Source organism: Pan paniscus, chromosome 23 (assembly GCF_029289425.2).
Source record: "Pan paniscus chromosome 23, NHGRI_mPanPan1-v2.0_pri, whole genome shotgun sequence".
Lineage (NCBI taxonomy): Eukaryota > Metazoa > Chordata > Mammalia > Primates > Hominidae > Pan > Pan paniscus.
Window position 1 is genome coordinate 38,685,637 of NC_085927.1, and position 12,480 is coordinate 38,698,116.

The 12,480-nt window shown below is 44.4% G+C and overlaps 1 protein-coding gene across 10 annotated transcripts in view; it reads right to left on the reverse strand.

Annotated features, from left to right (window-relative positions):
- Positions 1–539: 539 nt before the first annotated feature.
- The window catches only part of CHEK2 (checkpoint kinase 2), a 54,150-nt gene continuing 42,209 nt past the window's right edge, over positions 540–12,480 (reverse strand). For all 10 annotated transcript variants that reach the window (XM_034948501.3, XM_034948505.3, XM_055105904.2 and 7 more), the window contains 6 exons: positions 9,711–9,797; positions 8,519–8,682; positions 7,936–8,051; positions 6,841–6,926; positions 1,935–2,015; positions 540–783 (listed from right to left, as the gene is read on the reverse strand). In XM_034948501.3, coding sequence (XP_034804392.1) covers positions 694–783; positions 1,935–2,015; positions 6,841–6,926; positions 7,936–8,051; positions 8,519–8,682; positions 9,711–9,797 — 624 coding nt within the window. In that variant the 3' untranslated portion in view covers positions 540–693. The remainder of the gene's footprint in view (positions 784–1,934; positions 2,016–6,840; positions 6,927–7,935; positions 8,052–8,518; positions 8,683–9,710; positions 9,798–12,480) is intronic.

The following is a 12,480-nucleotide window of genomic DNA, read 5'->3' on the forward strand; positions in this document are numbered from 1 at the left end:
AGCCAGTCTCTACAAACTCCACCCCCAACCTCGCTATGCTCCCTTCCCTGGAACTTTCCAAGGGGCCCTTAGAATTTGTATTCAGCTCTCACAGGCTGAGACCAGGGTGACATCCTGGGAAACCTGCCTAGTGAAAGCCAAGGTGTAGCTCCAGATGAAAGGCACACAACTTTAAATATAAAAAAGCCATTCAGGCTAGGTTCAGTGGCTCATGCGTGTAATCCCAGCACTTTAAGAGACTGAGGCAGACGGATCACCTGAGGTCAGAAGTTCAAGACCAGGCTGGCCAACATGGCAAAACCCTGTCTCTACAAAATATATAAAAATTAACAGGCATGGTGGCGCATACCTGTAATCCTAGCTACTCAGGAGGCTGAGGCACAAGAATCGCTTGAACCTGGGAAGCAGAGGTTGCAGTGAGCCAAGCCTGCACCACTGCACTTCATTCAGGCTGGGCAACAGAGTGAGACTCCATCTCAAATAAATAAATAATAAAGCCATTCAACTAAAGAACCGATTATCAAGCAGAAGCACAAAGCCCAGGTTCCATCAGGTTTTTAATTGTATATCAGTGACTGTGAAAAAGCAATTATTCCCATAATTAAAATACAAACTATAAAAAAACAGACTCAAAGAAAAGAAAGATGACAGAGTGAAAGAAGGTACATTTCTTTCGTGTTCAAACCACGGAGTTCACAACACAGCAGCACACACAGCCGGGCGCTTTGTGGTCTCGGCACCCTCGGCTTCCCCTTCACGGGGCCGCTTTCGACTAGTAGAAGGCTGAAAATAAAGGAAAATGGAGAAATGTTCAAAAGAAAATCACTGGCTTCTTTAAGATTATCAAAGTTCCTCAATATGCTTCCAGTAAAGTGGGGGCATTTGATGTGAAATTCTAGAACCAAAAATTACTGGTTGTCATCATTGACAACTGAGTCCTCACCACAGCCCCCAACTCAGACATGCTTATCTAATAGATATTTATCTCCCTTATGGCTTCTGACCTCTGAACGATGTATACTGAAAGCAAGTAGCATAACCAACTTCCTCTTGATTGTCCTCTTCTAAATATCAAGTTTAAAAGGACTATAATACCTCTCAGTCGAAGCCCCAAGTCTTGGTCTTTTGCGGGAAGACAACCTTTGTGCCTTAGTTGTTTTCCCATATATAAAATTGGGAGGAAGGCTGGGTGCGGTGACTCACAGCTGTAATCCCAGCACTTTGGGAAGCCGAGGTGGGCAGGTCGCTTCAGGTCAAAAGTTCGAGACAAGCCTGACCAACATGGCAAAACCCCATCTCACCTAAAAATTCAAAAATTAGCTGGGCACAGTGGCGGACACCTGTAATCCCAGATATTCGGGAGACTGAGGCAGGAGAACTGCTTGAACCCAGGAGGCAGAGGTTGCAGTGAGCTGAGATTGCACCACTGCACTCCAGCCTGAGTGACAAACCAAGACTCTGTCTCAAGAAAAAAAAAATCGGGGGGAGGAAACAGTGGGAAAAAGGACAGCTACCATTCAACAACAACAACAACAACAACAACAAAGCAGGACTGGAATTAACTTATACTCACAAAGAACTTTAAAGAATAAAATTGTAATCAAGGAATCAACTACTGACCCAAATTTTAATTTTTTCAACAAATTTATATTTGGACCTCTAATAGAGTCTTTCGAAATTGCCTTGCAGGTGACCTTTTGGATGACAATCCCTAGCTGTGCTTATCTGTCTATTATGTGTTAGATATTAAACATATCCTGCATTTTTAAATCTAAGGGTGCTGGAGTGAATCAAGTTAAAACAGAGTTTCTACTACATTATAACTGAAACAATGTTAAGCAATTGCTACTCAGGAAAATCTTCAATTTCATCATCTTTGCTTATCAGCTCCTTAAGCCCAGACTACATTTAGTGATCATCAGGAATACGAATACCTGGGCTAGAACCTGGGGTAGAGCTGTGGATTCATTTTCCTCAGACAGAAGATCTTGAAACTTTCTCTTCATGTCTTCATCCTGTGAGGGAATTAAAAACATAAGTAGCTGTGTCTGAAGGATAATAAACTCCTAGAATGACAGGGCTAGCATGCCCCTGTGGAAAGAGGGAGGAAAAAATGTCCGTCCAAGAATCATCCCCTTGATGAAGCTCCCACAGCGAAGGCATTATGTGTTGCCCCCCTCTACCTTCCCAGAGGAGTCTAATTAGCAGTCAATGCTCCATCAATCCTGGCTGACTCACATCCACATGCCTAAAAGCTCTCAGTGGGTCAATCACAGCCTCCAGCAGTCAAGAGTTTCTGAATTAGTATCCAAGATCCTGAGAAAGGTGGCAGTCAGGAGGCCAGAGGCTGGGCCTGACTCCGTGCAGCTCCTCAAATCCTTCCCGGACCACTCTCCACCTGCTGCCCCTGCCATGAATGAGGCCAGTCACCCAGACTGTCCTAACAACCAGCCCAGCACCCTAGGAAAATTCACCCAGCAGATGCCATACAAATTTTCAGAAGTACTTAAGCCCACAGTATCCCAGAGCTCAGGTCTAATGAGAAAGGGAGACAATAAACAGAACCAAGCATTTTGTTTCTGCTGCAGGAGCGGGAGGTGAGGGGTTTCATGCTGCAGGAGCGGGAGATGAGGAGGGCACAGACAGTGTGTATACGAGTAGCTCCCACCTCTCTGGATGCTCACTTCTGCAGGGTTCAAGGATTTGCATTAGGAAACCCTGAGAGGTGGTCTGGTGCAGCTCTCCCCATCTTCAGCAAGGTGAAAGGAACATCCATAACTAGGAATGTGGCCTTTGAGTGCTGGCCAGAAGCCCAGCTCAGCCACTCACAGGTGGCATGTGCAGAATACAGACCCAGAGTTATCTGATTCCAATGCCTCATGTACTTTCCCACCCAACTCCAGCCCCTCCTCCCACTGAGCCAAGCATACCACAGTGGGGAAAGGGAGAGGATACAGTAAAGTCCTCCACCATTTGGCAATTTGATGGATATGGAAATTTTACAACACTAGGTTGGGCATGGTGGCTCATGCCTATAATCCCAGCACTTTGGGAGGCCAAGGTGGGAGAATTGCTTGAGGCCAGGAATTTGAGACCAGCCTGGGCAACATAGTGGGACTTCGTCACTACAAAAAAAATTAAAAATTAGGCCAGGCACGGAGGCTCACGCCTGTAATCCCAGCACTTTGGGAGGCCAAGGCAGGCGAATCGCCTGAGGTCGGAAGTTTGAGATCAGCCTGGCTAACATGGTGAAACCCCTTCTCTACTAAAAATACAAAATAAGCAGGGCATGGTAGTGCACGCCTGTAATCCCAGCTACTCAGGAGGCTGAGGCAGGAGAATCGCTTGAACTCAAGAGGCGGAGGTTGCAGTAAGCCAGGATCACACCACTGCACTCCAGCCTGGGCAAAAGAGTACAACACTGTCTCCAAAAAAAAAAAAAAAAAAAAAAAATTTAAATTAGCCAGACATGGTGGCATGCACCTGTAGTCTCAGCTACTTGGGAGGCTGGGGCAGGAGGATCACTTGAGCCTGAAAGTCATGGTGCAGTGATCATGCCACTGCACTCCAGCCTAGGTGAGAGAGCAAGACCCTGAGGAAGGAAGAAAGGAAAGAAGCAAGGAAGGAAAAAGGGGAGGGGGGACGAAAGAAGGGAGGGGAAAGGAATGGAGGAGAGGGGAGGGGGAAGGAAGGAGGAAGAAAGAAAGAAGGAAAGAAGGACCAGGCACAGTGGCTCACGCCTGTAATCCCAGCACTTTGGGAGGCCAAGGCAGGACAGATCACTTGAGGTCACTCTGTTTTGAGTTTCTCAGTGTAGCTCCCCACTGCCATTTGACAGCAGCAAGCTCATCTGGATTCCACTCCGCACCCTCTCACAGCCTTACTTAGGATCTCAATTATCTTGCAGTGTCACTCTCAAAAGTCCATCTCTTGGCAGCCCTTCAGTGAAGCCAAACAGAGTGGTCACAAGCCTAATCAGGCCTATATTTAAAACAAGTAATCAGGTCAGGCACAGTGGCTCATGCCTGGAATCCCAGCACTTTGGGAGGCCAAGGTGGGTAGATAACCTGAGGTCAGGAGTTCGAGACCAGTCTGACCAACATGGTGAAACCCCATCTCTACTAAAAATACAAAAATGAGCTGGGATGGTGGCAGGCACCTGTAATCCCAGCCACTTGGGAGGCTGATGCAGGAGAATCACTTGAACCCAGAGGTGGAGGTTGCAGTGAGCTGAGATCACACCATTGCACTCCAGCCTGGTAGACAAAAGCAAGACTCCATCTCAAAAAAGGAAATAAATAAATAAACATTGATTTTCTTCATGATGTCTACAATTATTCCAAAATATTAAATTAGCCAGGAACAGTGGCTCGTGCCTATTATCCAAGCACTTTGTGAGGCTGAGGCAGGAGGATCCCTTAAGGCCAGGAGATCAAGGCTGCAGTGAGCTATAATTGCACCAGTGCACTCCAGTTTAGGCAACAGAAGAAGACCTTGTCTCCAACAGTAAATAAAATAAAAATTAAATTATAATATCCCTTGAAAGTAAACAGAAGAAATCCTCTATTTCAGGCAGTAAATATGAGGCAGAGAGTAGATGTAAGGGATGCTCCCAAAACTGGGCACTCTGTTAATGACAAAACAGAGACCAGAATCCACATTCCCAACACTCAGTTCAGCGCCAGACCCACAAAACCATTTGGTTTTTTCAAAAACACTGAATTTTCCCAAAATAAAACCCAAACTATCACTAACAGATGTTTTAGATGGTCAGTCTTCATCCTTGTCTTCATTCAATGCTCATTCCTCCTTTTACTGCAAAAACAAAAGGTGGCTAAAAGAGTATTCCAGGGAGATCCTGCAACAGAGTTGAACTTCACCTTCTCCTTGGTTGTTAATAAGTTTTCTTTGACACAAAGAAGTACAAGAAAAATAGGCTACGCTTGCTCATAAATTTCAGGCAGATGCAAACCCTGTTCCCAGGCTCAACTGGCCAGCTCTATTTTTTTGTTAGAGATGAACACAGCTCCTGTACCTCTACATTTAGACCCAAGAGTTTCCCTATTAGGACACATGAAAAGAGCCAAAAGACATGTTTCTCTTTTTCATCAAAATTAAAATCCCCACATGCAAAGGCACCCTTTGTTTCCAAACCCCTTTCCTCCAGGGTCCCACTGTTTCAAATCTGTGTGGTCTATTAAATGCTAAATCATCTGACAGATTTCTTCTGGGGAGACTGTAGTTTCCAGGGCAACATCCAAACACATATATGTCTTTTTTTTTTTTTTTTTTTTTTTTTTTTTAAGTTTTTGTTGTTCTCAACCTGAGCTGGCCTGAGCAAAACTGTTAGGTGTAGAGGATTGGAACAGAGAACAGGGACAGTCTTCCCAGAGTCCCAGAAGTACGGGTCGGAGGCTGGATTGCCCAAGGAGTTCCTGGACCAGTAATCCCCAGAGAAACAGCATTTAGCTCAAGTAACAGCCTCTAGCTCAAGCTACCAGTTCTGTCCCCCATCTCCACAGAAAACGGATTGATACAGTTTGGCTTTGTGTCCCTACCCAAATCTCATCTCAAATTGTAATCCCCAGGTGTTGAGAAAGGGACCGTTGAGAGGTGATTGGCTCATGGGGGCAGTTTCCCCCAGGCTATTCTCGTGATAGTGAGTGAGTTCTCACCAGATCTGACAGTTTCATAAGAGGCTCTTCGCCCTTCACTTCCTTCACAAGCTCTCTCACCTGCTGCCATTAAGACATGCCTTCTTCCCCTTCCACCATGATTATAAGTTTCCTGAGGCCTCCCCAGCCATGTGGAGCTGTGAGTCAGTTAAACCTCTTTTCTTTATAAATTACCCAGTCTTGGGCAGTTCTTTATAGCAGTGTGAGAACAGACTAATACACAAACCAAAAAAAAATTAATAGAAAGGGGCATGTCTGTGCTGAATGGAACTGCTCGTTACAGAAGACCAGACATCTATCAGAAAAACCTGCCCAATGCCGTGGCTAATTCCAAAACTAAAGATTAACCCAGCAAAGCCACAACATACTTCCAACTCTTGGCAGTTCCAAATGAGGTCAGCATTTAAAAATGGCAGCCCCAACCCCTAGCAGGAGCACAGCGGTAATACAGATGAAAGGTGCAGGTGACAGCCTTCATTAAGGACACATTTACTCACCTGAATGAACAAGCAGTGGGACCCTTTATTCCCAGTCACTTGGGCTTGAGAAATAGCTGGATTCTCCCCAGGGAGGCTGTCCTCCTCCCCCTCCCCCACTTCCCTGATTTAAGGTTGAAGATGGCTGGAATGCACCCCACCTATGAAGAGCGGTGGACATGGCTGGGGGTAGAGCCAGAACAAGCACTCAAAAGAACACAGGCCAAACAGGAGACTCGGGGCAGCCAAGTGGAACCAGAACAGGACATAAAGTGAGCGTGTACATCCAACAGCCATGAGTAATATCAAAAAGGTTGTAGCCTGGCCAGCACGGCGAAACCCCATCTCTACAAAAAATACAAAAAGTAGCTGGGCATGGCAGCATGCACCTGTAATCCCAGCTACTTGGGAGGCTGAGGCAGGAGAATCACTTGAACCCGGGGGGCAGAGGTTGCAGTGAGCTGAGATCGTGCCACTGCACTCCAGCTAGGGTGACAGAACGAGAACCTGTCTCAAAAAAAAAAATAAAACAGTTTGTAACCCATCCTCCAAGATACCCCCCATACATCTAAAACAATTAGATTAAACAGACTCAACAAAGTAAACACGTTTCTGTCCTCTGTCTCATGTCTCTCAGGCAGCAGGGCTTCCCATGTATTTTATGCTAGCAGGCACTGTCCCACACCCACCTGAAGCCACGGGTGTCTTAAGGCTTCTTCTGTCGTAAAACGTGCCTTTGGATCCACTACCAACAACTTCTTGACAAGGTCCAGAGCTAAAGCAACAATTGGGCAAATCACAGTGAAAAGGATAAATATATTATCAGTAAGAGTATGACAGAATTAACAGGCCACCATTCAGAAAGAGCAGAGAGGGTCTGAGATCATCACGGAGTCAGCAGACAGGGCCCCCTAATCTTCCTCACTCTCTGTATTCAGAGTACTGTGAGAAGACCAGGAATGATAATGACACTCCCTGTCTCCTACTGCTGGGACGTCAGTCACGACCTCTTCACTGCCTGTTCCCTCTCTTGTTGCTAGACTCAAGGTCGAACTAATTAAAGCTAAACTTCTACCCAATTCTAAGATACTTGGGATGCACAGCAAACTCTCTCTGACATCTACAGATGGATAGGTGACAGTTACTCAGCCAGGGAGAGGCTCCCTGGAACTGCAGACTTGTCAGAAATAAAACTTGGCTACTCCAGCAAGCAACAAATGCACGCTGGCCTGTATATTACAACATTATTATTCCTTAAATATTCTGACATTTAACACAATCACCTATGTTATGTTATTTGACATTTAATTTTCTACTTTCTCTTCAGGGAACTAAAGTTGCCAGGATAAATTATAAAATACAAGGTAACTAATGACATCTAGTTTTTACATGCTTGCTTACTCAAAGGAAACCTTGTAACTAAAAAGTTACAAGTGCATTTATTTTGCTCACTAAAATAGGTACCAGGCACTTGTGTACATGATACTTAACCCTCACAAAAACCTTTTAAGGTAGGGTTTATTGAGGGTCCCTTTACACAGAAAGAAATTGGAGATGGAGGTTAAATAACTTGCCTAAGGCCACACAGCTAAGTAGTAGCAGACCCAGGACCTGAGTGCATGCTCTTAATAATTTCCAGTGCCTCTCAAATGGTGTGAAACTAACAATAGAAAATAAGAACAGAATTGACAGGAGAAAACACCATGGAATTTGGGAAGAAACTCCCACCACAGCACATACACATTTTAGCATACCACAAATTCTTAACCCTTTCATATTCATACCTTTCTCTGAGACTTCTGCCCAGACTTCAGGAATGAAGTTGTATTTTCCACTGGTGATCTGATCCTTCAGTGACACTTGAGTCCTATGCTCAGAGAAAGGTGGATACCCACTAAGGCTTAATATTGGTAGAGAGAGAAAGGAAAAGAAATCAAGTGGCATTCTCAGTGGCATTCAGATATAAAGATTTCTTTTTCAGCATAATGAAAAGTCAGATTTTTCTTTAAATCAATGGTCGAAAAGTGAGCTAGGCTGGGCACAATGCCTCATGCTTGTAATCCCAGCACTTTGGGAGGTCGAGGCAGGAAGATCACTTGAGCCCAGGAGTTCGAGACCAGCCTGGGCAACATGGCAAAACCCCATCACTACAAAAAATAGAAAAATTAGCTGGGCATGGTGGTGTGCATCTGTAGTCCCAGCTACTCGGGAGGCTGAGGTGGGAGGATCACTTGACCCAGGAGGCAGAGGCTACAGTTAGCCAAGATCAAGCCACTGCATGCCAGCCTGGACAACAGAGCAAGACACATTTGTGACTTCATCTAATCACCTCCTACCAGTCTGTGCAGCAATGAAAATATTTCTTACCAGATAAAAAGAATAACTCCTAAACTCCAGCAGTCCACAGCACGGTTATACCCAGCAGTCCCAACAGAAACAAGAACTTCAGGCGCCAAGTAGGTGGGGGTTCCACATAAGGTTCTCATGAGAGAGGTCTCTCCCAAAATCTTGGAGTGCCCAAAATCAGTAATCTAAAATTCAGTACAAAAGGGAATAATGTTGAACTTGCCATAAAATAAAAAGATTAACATAGTCTGCCAGTCCAAGAAGACACGTAGGCTAGATCAGTTTCTATTGTACAATTCACACCTGCCATTAATCTGGAATTTACAGATTCATGTCTTTGCAAGTTAGGACATTTAATTTTGCTTAAATTAAAATTCCTGAGCCTAGGAATCTCAACACTCAGGCTTTCCAACTTAACCTATGTCCTCTGTAATCTTGCAAAAAGCTTATTATCTTTATCACAGACACTTCAGGATTCTAATTAGTTCTACATGGTTCTTAGACCCCAGTGTCTCAAACTTGGCTGCGCTATGGAATACCTGGGGAGCTTGGAAACACATGCTTATACCTGAGTGCCACTCTCAGCTTCTGAGGTAAAGCCTGGGTGTCATAAATCCTAACAAGAGATTCTAAAGTGATGCCAGACTTGAGAAACAGGGAAAGGCAGTGCATGTGATTACTCATTCATTCATTCACCTATTCTGAGATGATGTCTCGCCCTTTTGCACAGGCTGGAGTGCAGTGGTGCGATCTCAGCTCACTGCAACTTCTGCCTCCCAGGTTCAAGTGATTCTCGTGTCTCAGCCTCCCAAGTAGCTGGGATTACAGACACCCACCACCATGCCCAGCTAAATTTTTGTATTTTTTGCCATGTTGGCCAGGCTGGTCTCAAACTCCTGACCCTCAGGTGATCTGCCCACCTCGGCCTCCCAAAGTGCTGGGATTACAGGTGTGAGCCACGGTGCCCAGCCCACTCTTCCATTTAGACCCCTCCTCTCTCTCTAAGCACAAAGGTCACTTGTACACAACAGAGCTCAATAAATGCTCATTCGAATCTGGATAAGAGCAGTATCACCTGATCTCTACAATAATTGGTAACAGTGAAAGGGTCAGATTCTCATCCTTTTTACGCTCCCACTTTTTATTTGAGGAATTAAAAGTTTCTGAACAAGAATCTACAGGAATAGCCACATACAGAATGCCAATTTCTTACCTTTATAAGACAGTCCTCTTCTTGAGATGACAGTAAAACATTCTCTGGCTTTAAGTCACGGTGTATAATACCGTTTTCGTGAAGGTACTACACAGAAAGGCAGGCATGACCCTCAGATTCATGCAGTAGATACTTAAGTAGAATCAAAGTTACCAACACACACATCTCACAGCTGGGTGAAACCGTAAGCCGTGATACACACAACCATATTCTCCAAAATCATAGAAAACTGTTGGGGTAAAGTTTACAAATTTGTTTGAGAAGATCTTTAAAAAGCAGGGAAATGAAAAAAGCAACTTAGAAGAATTAACCTTTCATTTCACTTTAAGATAATAAACAACTCTTCACACGGCAGAAATGTAAGGTGTCAATTTCAATAAAAATTCAAATGGGTAACAGAAAATGTTTTGAGAACATACCAAATAAACACAAAAATTCCACCAAAATGATATATTTGGTTATTGCAGTCCTGAGAATATTTTTAAAGGGAATTTATACAAATATATATTTGTAAATATCTATTTATGTGATACAAAAATATCTGTTTATGTGAGTTAACCTATTCCTCAATGCAAAGACTTTGTCTTTGAAAAAACTATTGTCTGAAATAGCATATAAAAATGAACAAACACCAACATACTATGCCATATTTCTTTTCTTTTCTCTTTTTTTTTTTTTTCTTGAAACAAGGTCTCACTCTGTCCCCCAGGCTGAAGTGCAGTGGCACCATCTCAGCTCACTACAGCTTCAACCTCCTCAGCTCAAGTGATCCTCCCACCTCAGCCTCATGAGTAGCTAGGACCATAGGCACAACGCATGCCACTTCGACCAGCTAACTTCTTTATTTTTTTGTAGAGACGGGATCTCACAATGTTGCCCAAGCTGGTCTGAAACTCTTGGGCTAAAGTGACCTTCCCACCTCAGCCTCCCAAAGTGCTGGGATTACAGGCATCAGCCACCATACCTGGCCATATTTTTTTAGGAAACAAAATTTTCACATATCCACAAACTGTACTCAATTCATGTTAATATTCTTGGTTACTCAATATAAATAAATGGAATAAACCAATAAGGGAGCAATACACTGAGTAGGTGACAGCTACCATTAAAAAGGGCTTGCATTGTACCCCATAAACATGTACACCTACTATGTGCCCACAAAAATTAAAATTAAAATTAAATTTTTTTTAAAAAAGGCTTGTGGGCGGGCACGGTGGCTCATGCCTGTAATCCTAGCACTTTGGGAGCTCAAGGCAGGCGGATCGTTTGAGGTCAGGAGTTTCAGAACAGCCTGGCCAACATGGTGAAACCCTATCTCTACTAAAAATACAAAAAAAAAAAAAAAAAAAAAATTAGCTGGACATGGTGGCAGGCACCTGTAATCCCAGCTACTGGGTAGGCTGAGGCAGGAGAATCGCTTGAACCCAGGAGGTGGAGGTTGTAGTGAGCCGAGATCGTGCCATTGCACTCCAGCCTGGGCGACACAGTGAGACATCATCTCAAAAAAAATAAATAAAATAAAATAAAAATAAATTTAAAAGGCTTGTGTTTATGGGCTTCAATCTTCTCTGGATGTCCCTCTGGGCTAGAACAAAAATTTTTTGCAAAACCTTTACTGGGAAATGGATCTGGTGAAACCTCCAGGGAGGGCAAACCTAGGTAGATCAATCATAAAAAAATTTCTCTCGATCCTCACTCTGTACAAGGATTGCTCCCAATCACTGCATTTCCTGCAAGGAGTGGGTTTTCAAGAAGAGACTGGAAGGGAATGGCCACAACCACATTTGGTCTGGGAAATGGTGATGTTCCTCAAAGCAAGTGCCACCAGCTATTCTTTCATCTAACACCTACTGAATAGAGATGGCTATGTTCATACCCTGCCGGCCCACCCACTGCAGCGAACAAGATGCTGCACCTGAAGGGAAACACCTAGTTCTGAGCCATGGGGGACCAACCCATCTGTCACAATCATCACAACTTGCAGCTCTGCCCTCAAACCTGCCCAGCTCCCACTCTGAGTTAAGAGAGATTTCTACAAGGATCAAGCAGAACTAAAGAACTAATGATCAAGACCCCTCCAGAAATACCTCCAAGCTAAAGATAGGCGACATAGGGCCATGTTATCTCTTTTTTTAAAGACAGAGCCTCATTCTGTTGCCTAGACTGGAGCGCAGTGGCATGACTGTGGCTCACTGTAGCCTCAACCTCCCAGGCTCAAGCCATCCTCCCAACTCAGCCTCCAGAGTGGCTAAGACCACAGGTGCCCGCCACCATGCCTGGCTATTTTTATTTTTTGTAGAGATGGGGGTCCCACTATATTGCCCAGGCTGGTCTTAAACTCTTGGGCTCAAGTGATCCTCCTGCCTTGGCCTCTCGAAGTGCTGGGATTACAGGCGTGAGCCACTATGCCTGGTCTATTTATTTCTTTAATTCCCTTTCTTACTTTCTCTTAAGCTACACAGTGAGAGCTTTTTCTTTTTCTTTTTTTTTTTTTTTTTTTTTTTGAGATGGAGTCTCACTCTGTCCCCAGGCTGGAGCACAGTGGCATGATCTCAGCACACTGCAACCTCCACCTCCCAGTTCAAGTGATTCTCCTGCCTCAGCCTCCCGAGTAGCTGGGACTACAGCCACACAACACTACACCCAGCTAATTTTTGTATTTTTAGTAGAGATGGGGTTTCACTATGTTGGTCAGGATGGTTTTGATCTCTTGACCTCGTGATCCGCCCGCTTGGCCTCCCAAAGTGCTGGGATTATGGGCATGAACCAC